Source organism: Nipponia nippon, unplaced genomic scaffold, assembly GCF_047370975.1.
Source record: "Nipponia nippon isolate SJK-2023a ecotype South Korea unplaced genomic scaffold, ASM4737097v1 scaffold_2, whole genome shotgun sequence".
Taxonomy (NCBI): domain Eukaryota; kingdom Metazoa; phylum Chordata; class Aves; order Pelecaniformes; family Threskiornithidae; genus Nipponia; species Nipponia nippon.
This window is the reverse complement of record NW_028262336.1, coordinates 753,479-771,926: the sequence shown is the minus strand read 5'-3', so window position 1 is coordinate 771,926 and position 18,448 is coordinate 753,479. Positions and strand designations below refer to the sequence as shown.

Genomic DNA, 18,448 nt, shown 5'->3' with positions numbered 1-18,448 from the left:
TTAATGGAAAAAATCCCACATTTTATTGAATGCAAACAGTGGTTGGACAGTGTATTTATTCAAAGGGTTGTTCTGTTTGAGAGGTTCTAGTCCAGGAAATGGGGCTCAGTGCAGTAACACCTAGAGCCAGACAGTCCATTGCAATTACACTGCAGCTTTCGCCGACAGCGGTGAAAGGATTCCTACTGGGATGGGGAGACATTCCTCAGCCCGCTGAACCCTCCTCCGTGCACTGAGACGCCTCCTCACCACGCGCTGCCCGGCCTTACGACGATCTTTATTTGTAAACATGTATTCTTTGGACTCCTTTGCTACTCTGGTGCCCAGCTTGGCTGTCCAGAAACCACACTGGGAAACGATTCATTTTGGGGAGGGAAAAAGATTTAAAAAAAAAAAAAAACCAAACCAAAAACCAAGTTTCCAAACTCGGGAAGAGAGTAGGATTCCAAACATTGCCAGTTTAATCTGGCTAAGGAAAAAAAAAAGTGACAAGACAGTTAGCCAGTAAAATCCATTAGAGACAGAAAAGCTAGAGTAGGTTAGCTTTTTCCAGCGACGATAACAGAAATTCCCAACACGTTCTGCCTCCACCCTCTAACCCAGGAGTGAGGGATGGGGCAGGGGAAGACATCCTGATAATGAAGTGGCACAAGGAGGGGAAAAAAAAAACCAAACCCAACAGAAAAAAAACAAAATACAAAAAACCACCATGAAGACGGAAGCGGCGCCGAGATGGAGGCTTCCACCTTCTAAGGTCAACTCATCGTTCTTGGCTCCGTAGAACAGAAGAATGCTCAGCCCTTCCCAGCGCCTGCCACCAGGTCGTTCTTGCTCCTTCCAGCAGGCGGTGGTGGAGGTCTGGTCTTTCTCCGTCAGAGTCTTACAGGAACAGAGATTTCGCACTCACCTTGGTCATAGCCCCCAGCCTGGAATACGCTGTGGCCAGGAAGTGGCGACAGGAGAAGATGTCCTTCCGTGGTGGGTGTGCGGAGTGAAGTCTAGGAGCAGTGAATCCTACGTGAGTAAAGAACTGCGCTGGCATAGTCTCCATTGGTAGCAATCTGCCTTGTCAGGCAGAGGGAGAGGACAACGGCGGGGAGGGGAAGAGTATTGAGCGCAGGGGTCTCGAGGGTATGCCCGCTCCAAGCTCCTCAGCGTGCCGTTTTGGCACGAACGGTGTGACACTTCATACACAGCACGTGCCCGTCCAGTGGAAAGCACCCGTTCTCGTCTGCTTCAATGGACAAGGGCTTCCCACAGTCCTAAACAGGGAAAAGAAAAGAGGGAGGAAGCTCAGCGACAGCCAACAGCAGGGTAAATGCCTTCAAGGATGTAAGCAATGCCCCGCTGGGTCAGGATAATGGCTCACAGCCCACCGCTGTCTCTCCGATGTCGCTAATGGGAGACACTATTTTGAAAGAAGAGCAAGCCCCTTCTGTGATCCCAGCATGTTCCTCCAGTATACACAGCTGCTGTACTGGGGATGTTAGAGACTACAGCCCTGCATAGTCCTTGTTCACGGACCTGTGGTCTGGGAATGTCTCATCTTTGTCTGAACCTGCTTCAAAACGCTCCAGATTCACTCAAAACAACCTTAGTGTTTGGTCAGGATAGACAACAAAAGTGCCCGGTTGTTGGCAATGGGAATGGGAAAGATGGGAGGAGTGGGGCCACCAGGCTTACCTCACACTTGTAACATTTCATGTGGAAATTTTTCTCCAATGCCACCACGCGCACCGTCTCATCCTTTCCAGGCTCTGGCATGATAGGTTCACTGCAGACTGAGCAGCGTGGAGCGTACTTCCTGCAACCCACAAAAACACGGAGGAGACCATGACCACCACAGTGGCATTCAGCGCCGGTTTCTGACTGCCGTACAACAGCATTAGCAGCAGAGGAGTAATAAATCACAAAGAGGTTTAGGTGGGAAAAGATCTTAATTGCTACAAGGTACACTGCTGACTCGTTTTTAACTTCATGTCCAACAGACGACAAGGGCAACCCAACCCCGTATTGCAGCAAAATTAAGCAGGTGGGAGGGAATCTGCCTCCTTTCAGACACCGCATGCACATGCTCTCTCCATACCTGTGGTAGTCATCCACACAGTGAGGCTGGTTGGCCTGATCCACAATAAAAGAGGCCCCCTCGAGAGGGGTGTGGCACATCACGCAGGTGAAGCACTGGGGATGGTAGGAGTTACCAGTGGCCTTCAGCATCCGGTCTGTGATGGTCTGTTTGCAGACACTGCACTTTTCCAAGGTCCCCTGAGCCCAAAGGAAACAAGTAAGACTCATTAATCCAATCCCCCGCTGCCAGGAGGCTACACCACAGACAGGCAAGACGGAAGGAGGAAGGGAAAGCAAGAGAGAGCAACCACCGCAAGCTCAGCTCTCTCCAGCAGCTTTCATCCCAGTGACTCACAGCATAGCAGTCCTCGCAGAAGGGCTTCTCATCCACGTTGTAGAACTGCTGCCCCTGCAGCTGCTTCTCACATTTGAAGCAGGTGAAGCATTCCACGTGGAAAAGGCAGTCCAGGGCCCTCACAGCTGGCTGGGTTCGTGAGAGGGGCTTCCGGCAGAAGCCACAGAGCTCTGTCAATGGGAGAAGAAAGGGCTTAGGAGAGAGGAAAACCCACCACAGCCTTAGTCCTACAGCTGTCCGCTGAGGGAACGCACCAGAAGTAGCAGCCTCTGCTGCAGGTGGATGCTCCATATCCTTCATTAGTTTCTGGGTCAACATCTCCAGCTCTTCTACCTCCTTCATGGTCAGACAGGAATTCCCCCTAGGTGGATCTGCATTGGAGCCTGTGGGTCTATGCTGCAGGAAGCAGAAGCATTCAATCCCAAAGGACACATATAGACAGACTCAGTCCCACCCTGCCCCTAACAAACCTACTTCTCTCACCTTGACTTCTCCTCTGTCTTTCCCTCTAGCAAACAACCTGCCATCCACTGTGCTTGCTTCTTTCCACCTTTACATCAAGTCCTGTCCCTCTCCACCACTGTCTCTAGTTACATCTCTCTTGCAGATGGGTAACAGCTTCCCCTAGCCCCGGACAGACCCTCCCTCCTCATCCCCCAGCTTTGCTCCCAGTGATGCTGCACCTGTCCAACGACATTGCTCCCGTGGCTCTGTCCCTTACCGTGTCTTTTGCAGCAGCAGGTTTTTCTGTGGGACGTGGCTTCTCCTGCACTTGGGGTCTTTCCTTCTGCTGGGCATAGGTGAAATTGGGAGGCTGTGGCCGAGAGGAGGGACCCGAAGGTGAAGGAGCTGTGAACTGAGTCTGAAGGGAGGTGGGATATCTTGTGGAGTTTGAGGGAGCCACGGGAACACTGGCACCTGATTTGGACCCAGACTTAGGAGAGCCAGCAACAGGGGGTGGAGTGAATTTAGGGGTAGTCTGAGCAGGAGGGAGAGAGGGGGGTGGAGGGACTGATGCTAGGGGCTCCGTGCGTTGCTGTGGAGCTGCCCATGGGGTTGGGGCAGGGGTCAAATCCACTCCAGGGGGCTTGAAAGATAAGCTTCCACTTGACTTTGGAGTGAACTTGGAAGGAAAGGAATGAGGAGTATTTTTGGGTGCAGTCGGTATTTCCACATGGGCTTTTGGGGCCGATGGCTTCTCCAGAGAACCTGCAGATCCTGAAGATATCTGTAAAGTGAAGCAACAGAGAGAAACAGGCAGTTGTCAGCAAGGTGGAAGAGAAAACATGCTGTCTATAGCAGTGAGTCAGCAGCTATCCCAGACCCACAACGCTAAGAGTTCCCACACTATTACATATTTAGCAGTCCTGACAAGTTGCAAGATCTATGCTTTCTGGTCCTTCACATACACTTTCTCGCTATGGTTTATCCAGACATTTTAATCTTCAGTAGCACCCTTCTCACTACCTCTGTTCAGCAAACCAGTCATCTCTCCTTCCACCTGCGACATTCTGGAGAGCTCACCCGGGATTTGAAGGGGTCATTCTTCTCCATGTCATCCAACATTACGGACAGTGAGTCAATCTCAAGATCAATGCTGCTCATCTTGCCACGTACCTATACCACCATCCATGAGGAAAGAGGGAGCAGAGCACGTTACAGGAACAGCCAGAGAACCGGGTGTATCCCCTTACAATAGCAGATTTTGACATTTTGGACTGTGGTACAGATCTGCTCCTTGCTTTGAGTGGATAGCAAGTTGGTGAGGATGAAACAGGGCACCGTCTCCAACGTCTACAAACAGTGGGAAACCGCACAGCCCAGAGAAACCCACAGACAGATTTAGGCGGGAAAAGACATCTCGAGGTCTCTAGTCCAACACACAGCAGGGCTCACGCCCAAGCTAGACCAGGTTGCTCAGGGCCTTGTCCAGGTGACTGCTGAACATCCCCAAAGACGCAGATTCCCCAGCACCTGTGCCAGTGTTGAGCCACCCTTGGAGGGGAACAGGTTTTTCTTCCGTCCAACAGGAATTTCCCTTGCCGAAACTTGTGTTCATTGTCTCTTGTTCTCTTGCTGTGCCCCAGTAAGAAGAATCTGTCTTCTCTCCAGCCCTCCTTTAGGTATTGCAGACTGCAGTTAGATCCCTGCCTTGGCCTCCTCTTCTGCAGGCTGAACAAACCCAGCTTTCACATCATATGCTCCAACCCCCAACTATCACTATGACCCTTTGCTGGACTGCATCTAGCTCCATATTCCTCTGGGGTTACTATACTGGGGAGCCCAACTGGAACCAGTCCTCCAAGATGCATCCTCACTAGCACCAGAGAGAGACGAATAATCAGACCTTGTCCTGCTGACTACACTCTCACAAATGCAGCCCAGCATGTGGTTGGCCTTTATTGCCACAAAGGTGCATTGCTGGCTCGTGTTCAACTCCCTGTCCACCAGGAACCCCAGGTCCTTCATCTGCAGAGCTATAGCCCAGCCAGTTGACCCTAATCTATGCTGGTCCATGGGGTGGTAGCATTTTCTGCTTTCCGAAATCTCAGGGCTTCCTGCTGCTGAGTTCAGCGAGTGAGGAGCTGCTCCAACTCACGGAGCATCACAAGAAACTATACTGCCCTTGACCTCACTCACCTGTGGGGCAGGTACCTTGCTCACAGGCCCTTCATCAAACATCGGTGGTGGCGGAGGAGGAGGAGAAGGAAAAACTTCTTCTGGGGCTGGTGGAAAAGGCTCTTCAAAGGGTGGTGGGGGTGGGGGAAAAGCACAATTTGAGGAGAAACTTGCCTCCTCTCCAGGTGGGGGAGGAGGTGGCAGCGGCAGCTCTATGGGGAAGAATGAGAATAAAAGCAAGTTTGGGTCATTTCTTACTCTTAGCTAGTACAAACCCCAGGAGGGGTACTTGAAGGTATTACAGCAAGTAGTTCCCCAGTACCCAGGGGACCCCAGCACCCATCAAGGACAACTGAACTCCACAGGCTGGCTTTCACCTTGTCCAAAGCTATTTGCCATCATATAAACTTTCCTCAGTAGCTACTGCAATTAGTTATTGGGAATAGTTACTGTATAATTGGGAAACGTGTCTTACTATGCCCTTTCCCACTCCTCCTCTCATTCTCTGGTCCCCAGCGTACGCTTCTCTCGCCAGTAACTGGCTCAAATTGCTGAATACAGAGCAGGGTTAGAAGGAATACCAGCAGACAACCCAGGACCCCGAAGAGCCTGCATTATTACAGGAAAATAAGCTGGCACCTCGCAGCTGGCTAGTAAGCACTACAAGAAACAAGGAGGGGAAAAAGAGGCAAGTCAGACCAACTACCCCTTATGCACATGAGGAATCTCTGAAACGGCTTTATTCTTCTGGGAGATGAAAAGAGCTTTCCTTTTGGAGGCTAAAATGGCCCCACCCTCAATACAGATTAGGACATGAGAAGTTTTCCAGAACCCTTTTAAGCAGGCTGAAAAGCACCAGAGTGCCTCAATCTCCTAGAAGAAAACCCCATCGCTTCCACCTATTCATATTTGCCAAAGATGTGGAACGGGCAGAACATTTTCTACTACAACACAGTGGAAATAAATGTGAATCCTCTTCTCTTCACCATGTAGGGGAGAAGTTGCCCTCCTATCATCCAAGCAGCAAAGAACGCTGAAGACAAGGAGACACAACTTCCACATCCCTTCTTCTGGACACCCACCTCTCTTCCTAGCTAGCCCCAACCAGCAGTAGGGTGAAAGACCACGTTTTTCACTCCTGCTACTCCATGTGCAACAGCACTAATTGAATCGTCTCATCTTTATATCCAGCTGTTGTCGACAGACTGTATAAAGACTTCTCGTCTGTAACCTAAGGGAGACGATACTGCCCTTTCAGAAAACGAAAGCCGAAATCTTTTTAGCCTGTGGAATGCATAAACTGCACTGGTACACAGCACCTCTTTCAAGCCTTCTTGTGCCACAGAAATTCTGCGTAGCGGGGAAGTAATACTAGGCTGGTATTTTTATTTTGGAACTTCAGTTTGGGATCAAGTTTGTATACGGTTGCCTTTTGATTTATTAAAATGATAAAGAACATTGCAGAAATGAAGCCCTGACCTGCTGTCGCATTGTTTCAGATGCACTAAAAGCCTGTTTTATGAATTATTCACACAAACAAAAAGGTTCCCCACAAAGTTACTATACCAGATTTATAGAATGATCAATATTAAATAGAACATTCCTACAGCAATACTAACTTAGCCATCCTGTCATTTAAGACAAAGAGGACAACTGCTATGGCTTTATGTTATATTACTATTTGTTTGGGGAGCGTATAGGAAAGGGAGAGAAGGACTGAAGAGATGCATCAGAGAAGGATCAATTCAGATGCATTTCTCTCAGGACTGAGTTTTGGTGGTTCATCCGTACTTCAGATGTCTTGCTGGCAGCCCTCACCCCATGGTAACACAGCATCTTAAGCCGTGTTTTGCTAGTATTTCTGTCAAGTTAATTCCTCCATAATAAGCTTTATAAGGAAGGAAGAAGTGGAGCAAACACCACCCAATCCTCCATTCGCACCGTATATTGAAAAATAATTTTTAACATCCATCTGTCTACTTTTGTACTTCAGGTAATGTATTTGTGTCAGTTTGAAACCTTCCAACAGACACATCCCTAATCCACACAACTACAGCAGAAAATCATAAAGCCTAAGATGGGAACTTGGATTATGGACACAAGATTCCAGCCAACAGCGTGTAAGAAAAAGGCCACCAGAGTTAGCTGGCACAATTCTAGGAGGGAGAAGCACCAACACGCTGAGGCCCTCGTGGCTCGCAAAATGGAAAAAATGGCTTAATAATTTGTCTCCTCTGAGCACTGGACCAGCTGTTCTACCATCAGGTCAGCTTCCAACTAACTTAGCGTGCTAACCTAGAAAACATCAGTGTTGCACCGTCTACGTCAGACAGCGAAAGGAAAGAAACTTCAAACAGCAGTTGGCATTATCTGAAGACGCGTGTCCCGACTGAAGTGCACCCTGATAAGAGTCTTGGGGTAATACGCAGCATCAAGCATTAGCAAGAGGTCCCTAGGGAACCTTCCGGTGGCTCCGTGCTGATCAGTTCCAACTAGGGAGCCACACGGCCAGGAACATTCTGCCTCTCAGAGGACACAAAAACCAACCAACCAACAAAAAACAAAACAAAAAACCACACACCCCCCCCCAACAGGAAATAAAAAAAGTTTTAAAAATTAAAAAAAAAAAAAAAGAAAGAAAGAAAACCACACTAAAGGAAGAAGTCACTCTAACACAGGAAAACACACCCAACCCAAACCACTAGGAAAAAAGTATAAAACTCTAGAAGCCATACAAACTCTAAGTGTCACTTCCTGTTTATGATAGCTTCTACCATTCTTCCATGGAATTATTTCTTCCTCCCCATCTCCAGCAGCAAAGATGGCCATTGCAGAGTCCACAAGAAAGATCTCTACAGTCAGAAACAACCAACTTGAGCTAAGATTAATCAACAAGAAGGGGAGCAGCATGATTCATCACCATCGGGGTCAACTTCCCTGCAACATATTTGCTCTCAGAGATGCCGGCCAGAAACTGACTGCAGTTGCACAATTACGCACTCAGGGAATACTATGAAAAATCCATTGCGTTCCTCCAGCACCAGTGCAACACAGGATTGCCTTCCCGGCTCCTTTCCTAATGGAGATACAACATCTTTGGAGATCCCTCTACAATTGTTTTATTTCACTTTGGAACCTGCCAGCCTCTACAGCAAGAGTATCGTTCACTTATAGCAGTTATGGCCCTGTTCTCACATTAACCCCAGTTACAGACCTCACACCCTGAGAATCTAGAAACGCGTATTCACATCTGACACGCCAGCCCGCACCTACCTTCTGCCAGCAGGGACGTGGATGCTGATGGAATCTCCCCCACCTTCCCCATCTGAGCACGCTGGGCGCCAGCTCCAGGAGGCGGGGGCACTGACGACTCTGACGCACCCCCAGCCTTGAAGGGGTTCACCTTGGGTTTAGGGGCGACCACAGGCGCAAACTTCTTCTGCGGGTTGTAGAAGGAAGGGGTAGAAATGTTGATACTGACTGTGGAGGTCATGCGGGTCCCTGGGGCGCCTGGGGAGGCCATCTTCTCAGCACCTGCCAGGAGAGAAAAGGGAGGAAACCTATAGGAAGCCAGCCTTGGGCCAGAGTGGAAATTAATAGAGAGGAACGTGTGAAACAGAGGGATACAGGAGCTGAAGTCTGGCCAGAGGCTGAGGTGCCTGAGCAGAGCACAGAGCACTGCCAGGATCAGCACAGGAAAAAAGGAGGAACAGAAACTGCAGACAGCTCAAACGAGCCAGCACGCTTCACCATCTCAACTCGGTATGGCATTAACCGCAACGGGGATCTTGCCACGGAGAAAACCAAGCTCTTTGCCGCACAAGAACCTTGCACGCACGCGCGCTGGAGAGGACAGCAGCAGGCCACCAGAACGAGCGTCATCCACCGAGCCCCGCGCACCCTGAGGAGGGTGCCCCCAGACACGCTCTCCCAGAACGGGAATTAGCATCTTCCTCTCCCCAGCACTGGAATTAGCATCTCCTCTCCCCCGCTTACCCAGTAACGCCAACCGGTTCCTCCTGACCTCAGCCTGTGACAGCCCCAGTAACGTCCCCCTTCGCCCCCCCCGCATCTTCCGTCCTTTACCTCCAGACCCCTGCATGCCGGGGGGAGCGCAGGCCGCCGCCGCAGAACAGCCAGGGCGGGTGAGGGGTTCCCCGGCGTCACATCCCGGGGCGGAGGCCCTGCTCTCCGGCTCCGGCCTCACCGCCTCTCCTTCCCGCCCCCGCTGATGGTGACAGCGGCTCCCGCCGCCCGCTCCGCCCCCGCCGGGCTGCGCCCTCGGGTGCCGCCCGCCCCCCGCCGCCCCCCGGGCCGCAGCCGGGGCTCCGGGCCTCCAGGCAGCGCAGCCGCGGCCCTGCCCGGCGCCGGGAGCGGGGCCGGGCGCTCGGCCCGCAGCGTCCGGGCGCCCCGACCCTCTCCCCTCGCTCCTTCCCACCACCAGACTCGGGCGGCCCCGCCGAGTCGGCTGTTTGAGGAACCGCAGGTCTCAGGATCTCCACATCTCTAGGGTTCCCTCCGTCCTGCAACCCAGGCCTGAAATCTCATCCGTGCTAGAAATCTCCACGAAGCCAGGTGCTTTCTTGTAAAGCCTGGCATGCCTGCAGTCCTCCTGACACCCCAGCACAATAGCGCTTCCGCCAGCACAGGGGCCCCGTGCCAGCGTTTCGAGTTGGCATCTTCAAATCGGCGCCCCTCCACACCGCCGGCCTCTCTCGCACGGACGGTAACAGCTGCTGGGACAGACAGCCCTGGTGCCACAAACATCCACCCACCGCTAATTCACCCACGGCTGCTGCTGGGACCCGCATGCCCCGTTCCAAGCGCTCCCACGATTCAGCACAACATGGCACCGTAACCTGTCACAGCTTCTCCAGGTCACAAGCGCGTGACACAGACATATGACTTAACACAGACAACTGTTAAGTCCATGCTGCCGCGCTTTTTGCTCCCTTGGTGCAAGGGCTGATGAGTCGCGTGCGCTTTGACAAACTCTTCTGGGCTTTTCAAAAGGAGGAAGAGGCTGCAACAGTAAGGAGCAGCCAAGAAGCTGTGCTGAGCATCTCCCACATGATCCAGCAGGCGAAAGGGCCAAGGCAGAAGAGTAATTAGCAAGGTCCGTCCTCAATTCCTCAGACTTGTAGGGGTCAACAGACTTGCAAGTCAGAAGGGACTGACCAACTCCCTCCAGTCTGCAGCTTCCCACTGAGCTACAGAAGCTATTAAAAAGACCTCCAGCCTTTCTTTAGAGCATCCTGACTCGTGCTCCGCTGTTTCACTACGGTGTCATGAACCGCTTGGTAGTAGTTCTACCAGAATCGACAGCACCATGAGCAGAAGACCACAGTGACAACGTCACTTCTGATCATGATCCATACTGGGGTTAGTCAACACAGAGACAGTCTTGGGACACCGGCCGCTTCACAAAAAAGCGCTGGCTTCGCTACCAGCAGCTGCTATCTCCCTTAACCCAAAGCAGCCCATTTCCCGGTATGCTATGTCACGCTTAAGGCCCTTTCTGCTCAGAGCTGTCTCCATCCAGCAGCTGCCCCTGCTCATCCTCACTTCTGGTTATCCGTCCACCCCCGCACGGACCAAACAGGCTGAGAAAGGCTGGCCTTGCGGAGCGTCACCCCCCCAGCCCTGCAGCGCTGCAATACCATCTAAGCCTTACCAGAAACGCCCAGCTTATGCGAGTCCTGTGGCACCGTTTGCGAAAGCTATCGGAGAAGGAGTGTCACACCAGCAGACCTAATCTCAAATCCTTCTCGTCCTCACATTTTCCCTGAGGGGAGAGATTTTTCTGCCTGCTGTAACAGCGTTTAAGATGACTCAAGTAGAGCTATGAAGAAAGATGTCCCCAAAGGACACAGTCAGGATACTCAGTTGCCTCATACGCTGTTTCTCTCCAACAGAGCAAGGGTAAGTAGGAGTGCAGAACCAAGTGACACCTCCCTCAGCAGCAGGGTCACCTCCCAGAAGGTCCCACGGTGGGTCTGCCACCTCGTACACACCCAGCCCGCTTTCTGTTCTTCGACCCCGAGATACCCCTTTCAGAAGCTCACCTCCTTTCCTGGGGTTGAGAAAGGAGAAGAAACCTGAGGGAGCAGAATGCTGAGCGTTATTTTTCACCCCTGTTGGTAGAAAGCAGTTTGGCTCCGGCCGCACAGGGAGCCCCGGTACAAGCTAGCCCAGCACCACGGTCTGACACACCGCGTCTGTGCTTCCCCAATTTCCCAACTGCCTCCCAGCTGAGGGGGGTCAGGAGAACTACAGCAAACAGACATAGAATATGAAGTGAACAGATTAAAGAGATTTAGGAGTTATGCTTATTTTCATCCTCTCATACGGGCTAATTCCAGAAAGTTCGCCCAGCCTGGCCCCAAGTTACCAAGCTTCAAAGAGAGCAAAGTCCTACGAGCTATGCAAGCTGCAAGGTAGAGCCTTAAAACAACCGGGCTGGGGGAGGGGGGCATTCAGAGCTACAAACTTCTTCCACGTATGTTGGCCTTGCCAAAACAAGGAGGGGGGAAAAAAAAAAAAAAAAAAAAGATTAAAACTCCCAAAAGCTATGCAAACATATTTAAAACGTTAGGAAGTTCTACGACTTTGCAAGGCTTACGTTTTCACTTTCTCAGGGCACTCCCAGAGAGCCAGAAACTCATAAATTAAACAAATTTCATGCACAAAGAGCCCCAGATTGCTCGCTCTCTCTCTCTCAAGCACATCTGGAGAAAGGCTCCGTCGGTGCCTCGCTCATCCGTAGGCAGACAAAAGAGCGCCTGTCCCGGGGAACGGCAGCAGCACCCCCCGCCCCGCCGCTGGAGCCGGCCCGGAGCCTTCAGCTGCCTCCATTTCACCGGGAGGCAAGAAAACTCACCAGATGCAGGCACGCGCCAGCCCCTCTTCTGGCAAAAGGGGGGAAAAAAAAAAAAAAAAAAACAACAAAAAAAACCAAACCAAACCAAAATCCACCCAGGAGCCACGACCGTAAATCAATCGAAGAGACCGAGGCTTTCTACGGGGCGAGGAACCCTCCCGGCGGGAGCGGCAGGAAACCCGCACCCCTGACACGGGCGGGGAGCCGTCAACGCCAGCCCCGGGGCTGCGGACAAAAAGGTTCATCGCCCAGCCAAGAGAAGAGACTCACCTCTGGGGACAGGGCTCGGAGGAGCGGGGAAGGGAGAAGCGCTGCTGCTGCTGCCGCCGCCGGGGCTGGAGATGGCGGGGCTGGGCTCCTCAGCCCCCGCACGGCCGGTTGCCTCGGCCCGCCCGCCCGCCTGCCGGGAAAGGCAGCAGAAGGGAAAGGCGGGGGAGCTGCTGAGCCTAAAGGCTTCCTACCAACTCGCGAAAAAAAGCCTCGCCCAGGCAAAGTTGTTTGACCATAAAAGGAGAGAGGCTGCGCGAACAGCTGAGCTCACTCGCTGGGGAATGTGGCAATGAGGTAAGGGGGGAAGGCGCGCACCGCTGGGGGACGGGGCTTGCTGGGGCAGCGGCGGCGGGAGCCCGAGGCTGGCATCTCGTCCGCGTCCCCTCCGGCTTTCCTCCCGGGGAAGGGAAGAAGGGGAGGGGGGTTATTTCTCTGCCACGAAGAAATGCGCGTTGCGGGTTTCCTCCCGGCCCTCCGCCGCCGCCTCACCGGGGCCTCGCAGCGCCGGGTGAGGTCCCTCACCCAGCGCCCGGCCCCGTCAGGCGCCCATCGCGGGCCGCTGCCTCCCACCCTCACGGAGCTCTCCTCCTCCCGCCTTCCCTGCCTCCAGAGCTGCCCCCCGCCCGTGATTTCACTTCCAGTCGCGGAGCTGGACGTTAGGAAGAAATTTAGCAGCTCTGGTGAGTCAGGGTCCCTGCTGGCCTCTGCCTCGCACGAACCAGCTGCGAGAGCATCTGGCTCGGCCCCGCTCTTCCAGAAACTAAAGCAAACATCAGATGACTCCACCGTGCAGAAGAGCGACTTGTTCTCCTTGTGCCGGCTGCAAGGCAAACACCGAACTGTTTTCTATCGAGCACTAGCCACTTGAATTGCTTTGTTGGATTGTCTGTGGTGCACACTGGTTTTATTTTTATCCCAGTGCTGGCTGGGGGTTCAGCCCTGCTTTAGGCCGGGGACAGCCTGACCCAGCACAACAGAGCATGGAATTTTCAACCCCAATTCTCTTCTTCTTCTCCTTGCTTCTAAGCCTCTCGGGGAGGAGGGATACCAATAAAGACATAATTCCTGTGCTTTGTGCAATCATTGTACTTTGTCTTTGGAATTTGGCCTTAATATTGGGGTTAATACTGTTGTAAATTCCCCGGAGAATTACTATATTTGGTAACGCTCAGGAGATGCGGGGCTTGTCTGCTCCTAAAACTTACCTATCAACATAGGTACCTTTCAGTACTGGTAATTTACTCACAGGTGGGTAAGCCACAAACCACCGCAGTTAGACTCCCAGTGTGCACTATTGCAAAATGCTCAGGTTAGAGCGCTGCGCAAAGCGGTTCATCAAGGTTTAAGAAATCTGGTGTAAACAAATCTTTAATTCTACAAGCAAGGTTTGTACAAAGAGGTAACATATTTTTATTCAGCCAGCTGATACAGTTGGAAAAATTGGGTCCTCTGTGAGGTTTTTCATTTTTATATACCGTATGAAAATGTCACCCATAGCACTGAGCATCTCGCTCTTTACATAGCTGCAACTGTTGAACTATCGGTCTGTAGCTGTGAATTGCTCAGGGATATATAGCTCTTGTATGGGTGTTAAATAATCCTGCAGTTACTGCTGCTTTTGTAGGCACAGCATCAGCCCTGTTACCTCCCATGACTAATGCACGAAGTTGTATCGGATAAGGAAGGTGCTGGGTCTTCTAACGCTGTCACTTTTCTACTGCAGACAATTTTTCCCTCTTGTTCAGGTGAAGATGTCAGTGCAGAGCTAAAAAGATTTCATTGTGGAGTTGCTAACCAAATTCTGGAACATCACTGCACACCTTGCACAGTCAGCCTGACCTCGGAGTACTCCGCCACTGTTCCCTGGGCTAGCCCTGACTCTGGAGAAAACAAAGAATGTTTCAGGCTGAGATTAAAAAAGTGCTGAGAGAATATGAAAAAAATCTGCGCTCTCATGCTTTCTGGTCACAGCCCCGTAAATCCAGATGCTTGCATGTTTGTCTCACCAGTGTGGTGAAGTTAAAAGCTCATGAAGGCAGATCAAACAAAGTGGGAATAAGAAAAAGAAAAGCAGACTGTCTTAGATATTTTGTGTTAACTCCTCACTATGAGGAAAGAGATATGAAACGAAGCCTTTATAGGTTGGACACGTGAAAGCTAGAATTCTTAAATTGAAATACCTCAGAATATACAGGGGGAAACTTTAATCTGATTTTGTGCTTGCCATATGGTGGATTTAAAGTTTGTGCTTTTGTAATCGGAAATGAAGATGAACTAACTTCCCTATGTTAGTTCTGATTCCTCCAGAAAGAAAATAAGAACCTCCTTACGCTAGCAACCTTCCTTCATGCAATTCTTTGCTTGGAAGAGGAGACATCTTTCTGCTGCAAACTGAAAGTAGTGCCTTGAGATCATAGAATCATAGAATCGTCAAGGTTGGAAAAGACCCTTAAGATCATCGAGTCCAGCCGTTAACCCAGCACTGCCAAGTCCACCATTAAACCATGTCCTCAAGCACCACGTCTACCCAGCTTTTAAATCCCCCCAGGGATGGAGACTCAACCCCTTCCCTGGGCAGCCTGTGCCAGGGCCTGACAGCCCTTTCAGTGAAGAAGTTTTTCCTAATATCCACCCTAAACCTCCCCTGGCGCAGCTTGAGGCCGTTTCCTCTTGTCCTATCGCTCATTACTAGGGAGAAGAGACCGACCCCCACCTCGCTCCAGCCTCCTGTCAGGCAGTTGTAGAGAGCAATAAGGTCTCCCCTCAGCCTCCTCTTCTCCAGGCTAAACACCCCCAGCTCCCTCAGCCGCTCCTCGTAAGACTTGTGCTCCAGACCCTTCACCAACTTCGTTGCCCTTCTCTGGACACGCTCCAGCAAACTGTACACAGTTGTAGTCAATCTCAGTAGCTGAAGCAAAATATTAGTCCTCCATAGGCATTTAGCTATCTGTGTATAGAGACGGATCAGCAGGTATGCTCAGCTTGTTGTGCCAGGTGACGCATGTTTGACCTTGTCATTTCTGGAATTAGTAGCAGTCCTCTGCATAAATGACTTCAGCTGTCCCATGCCATGAAAAAAGGCATCTGGTATTTTGAAGTATATTGCGGTGTGAATGCTACTCTGCGCTGTGGGTGAAATGGCAGCTGACTAGAAAGCAAATGTTGGAGGGATTTGGAATATGCAGTTCTAGCTGGGCGCTTCTTTGAGGTGAGTGTCAGGAAGCAAGCCCCGGTACTGGCCCTCAAATCAAAGCTTAGAAATTCTTAGAGTTCAAGGAACCCACTGAGAGAGACCCAGTTTTCGTGGAGACAGATGTAAAGAATCTTCACTGGTAATTCAGCTGTGTAATGCAATGAGTAAATAAGGAATAATGCGATACAGAAGCAATGTGGCAAACTCATGTACTGCACTGAGGGGAGGAGTATGCTAGCAGTGGTTAGGTGCCTATAAATTGAAACTAAAAATAGATGTAAGAGAAGAAAAAAAGTAAGTCCTTGAATGCAAAAGGAAGGATTATTTCCAAGGACACTAACAGGGCATTAAACTTGTTGGGTCAAAAATCTTACCTAGATTCAAGAGGGTTCAGGTAGCTGCAGGTGGGAATCTTTGTGTTAAGAATAGGTTTAAGGTCAGAGGAAAGCAATCTGGATGCTGGACAGGATGATTTAGTTGTCTTAATAATGTAAAATGTCTGCATCTGTATAATTTCCATCCATATCAACAGATCAATTAATGCCATTTTATCTCAGCGTGAGTTAGTTAATAATTAGTGATGCCACGTAGGAGTCCATGTTTTTCCTAACCAACAAAAAGTTCTGACTCATATCTGTGTTGCACCTCTGATACTTCTTTAATCATATAACTTCTGTTTAGTCTAACCACATTTTATTGATTAATGCTAAGCTGCTACTCATAAGCTTACCCTGTGCTGTATTAAATGCTACATCTGGGCCTACTGGAAGAGTTGGGAATATATAGTGGGTCCACTTTGGTCCCCAGGCCAAGAGGTACAGATGAAGTTAGGCCCACGCTGTCCAGGGCAGGGCCACCTGCAGCAAATTGTCTGCATCCACATGGACCAACGGATGTAGCGCACCCTGCTAAGAGCTCTCCTAGGCTCTGTTGTGCTCCCACAGCACAGCCCTTTCCTGGTGTGCTCCTCCCTCCCTCATACAGGGTGTTCTCCAAGTGAAAGGCTACCTCTGGCATAGGTTGACACCTGCCACGGCTGCTGCTCCCGCTCTTTGTGGAGGCCGTGACGTACGCAGAGCTGTCTTTCTCCTGACCAAAAGGCAGTTTCAAGTTGGAGTGCCTCAGTCCCATTGCGGGATGCGTGTCGACAGGTGGGTGCCAAACACGGAGAGCTGCACTGTGGACGGCAGAGCCTCCAATCCTTATGAGCCTAGTCATCCTCCTGCATCCGTGAAACTGGCATGCCGTCAGGAATGCTATTTGCAAAGGTCACAAATTCTCCTGGACAAGTCCCTGAACAACCAACTACCCAGGACAGATAACTCGTGTCTCTCTGCTGCTTGCCTTCAAAACTGAGCCTTCTGTGCAAAGCACACTTCGGAAGCGTCCCTTCCCAGAAGTGGAGCTGTTTAGCAGCTACAGCGAGTGTCGGCAGTCTCTGAAAAGTGTCATTGCAGGTCTTCAAATCCCACTATGAAAGTACTGCATGATCCACACGCTTATGTACATTATATTAGGCCATTCTAGCCATATGCATACGACTAGAGTACCCTGACTAAAACACTAGAATAAGCCATAAACTGTAAACAAAAAAAACCAACAACAACAAAAACCCAAACCCAAACCTTGCTGTGCCAGGAAACACTTTTTAGTGAGGCAATTCAGCCACATACAAATAAGAGGGAGCAAAGTATCTCTATGGTATGGCCATGGTCATGGTGGTGTGTCACAGGCCATCAGAGTGGCCAGGCAGCCAGGGGAGCAGGGGTCTGGGGTGGTGTCTGTCCAGGGAAGAAGCCCCATTTCTAGCAGGGCTCTTTCCTAGACAGAGCCATGACAGGGGCTCCTGAGCAGGAGACGCAGCTCCCAGTGGAGTTACCAGCCTCGCTGCTGTTTCCTTGTCTCCTGCCACCAAGGTTTCCTGCCGAGCTGCTGCCTCCGTCCGCTTCTCGGCAGCGTGGCAGGCCTGCAACTCATGGCTCCTGGGGCTTGCTCACTGGCAGGCTTCCTCCCCCTCACACCGCTCTCCCACACCGACTGCTGCTGGGCTCTGTGCCTGAGGGATGAGGGAAGCAAGCAGGCTGTCCCAGCAGATATCTCTTCCCCCAGGTGGAGTATGAGCTGTTCTGCAGCTCTGGAAAACTCTGAGCAGTCAGCCAAGGCCTGGAGAAGGCAGTGGGATGCAGCTGAAGCACGGATGGGTGACTGGGGCATGCCCGTGTATGCGGCGGAGTACAGATGGCCACCAGAGCCCATTCTGCTTGGAAAGCAGCCATTTCCACATTCCAAGGTACCCATGCCATTTCCTCAACCATATGCCCCACCCCTTGCCACCAGCGAGACAAGCGGTGATGTATTTGGCTGTTCTGTGCGAATATTGCTTGTCAGAACTGACTCTCAAAGAAACGGATCTGTCAGCCTCCTAATGAAAGAGTTCCTGTGTGTGGTGTAAGCCTGTTCCACCCGAGTGCCATGCTTTTGTGGTAGAAGTCTCCTTTCTTCACTCAGTTATGTAGTGTAGTCTCCTAAGCATGGCACAAACAAGCCGTATTCCTTCCTGTAACCGAGTGTAATGAAATAGATGTATGTCCTCAACAAAGTTGGATGCGTGCCTTGGTGCATCCTGGGGGATTTTGGCAAAAAGTTCCAGGAATAATTTGAGTGTGTATATCATAGGATCGTTAAGGTTGGAAAGGACGTCTGAGATCACCGAGTCCAACCGACTGTGTCGGTGGAGGGTGTCGTGCCCTTGAAAAAGGGTTTTTCCTTCCATATCCTCCCTGTGACAAAGCTAAGAGGCAACAGCAGGTTCTCAACAGCCTTGGTCTCATCCTATGTCATATAATAGGAGAAGTTCTGTGGTGGCTTCCTAGAGAAGCATCTAGTGCAGCTGCTGAGTACTGGAGGGACAGAGATGTTGAGCTACGCTCTCGGTACCGTTAACCTGGGACAGGATCCTGGTCACTCTGGTCTGCATGTGGCCCCTTTCTATCCCAGTGCTATTTTCTTGCCTAAGACGCGAGATAGCCACATAAGCAGGGATGGGCTTTGGAGACTGCTAATT

General features: G+C 51.0%; 1 protein-coding gene across 5 annotated transcripts in view; it reads right to left on the bottom strand.

Moving 5' to 3' along the window:
• ZYX (zyxin) overlaps positions 1–18,448 on the bottom strand; it is a 29,008-nt gene continuing 10,560 nt past the window's right edge. The window contains exons 1-10 of one of the 5 annotated variants that reach the window (XM_087756012.1): positions 12,192–12,478; positions 8,315–8,575; positions 5,063–5,253; positions 3,947–4,039; positions 3,144–3,650; positions 2,677–2,818; positions 2,423–2,592; positions 2,087–2,265; positions 1,684–1,804; positions 1–1,262 (exon numbers count right to left, since the gene is read on the bottom strand). In XM_087756012.1, the coding sequence (XP_087612138.1) occupies positions 1,152–1,262; positions 1,684–1,804; positions 2,087–2,265; positions 2,423–2,592; positions 2,677–2,818; positions 3,144–3,650; positions 3,947–4,039; positions 5,063–5,253; positions 8,315–8,564 (1,764 nt within the window). In that variant the 5' untranslated portion in view covers positions 8,565–8,575; positions 12,192–12,478 and the 3' untranslated portion in view covers positions 1–1,151. Of the gene's footprint in view, positions 1,263–1,683; positions 1,805–2,086; positions 2,266–2,422; positions 2,593–2,676; positions 2,819–3,143; positions 3,651–3,946; positions 4,040–5,062; positions 5,254–8,314; positions 8,576–9,037; positions 9,236–12,191; positions 12,479–18,448 lie in introns of those variants that run through there. The other 4 variants (XM_087756010.1, XM_087756009.1, XM_087756013.1 and 1 more) reach the window with 4 other exon arrangements.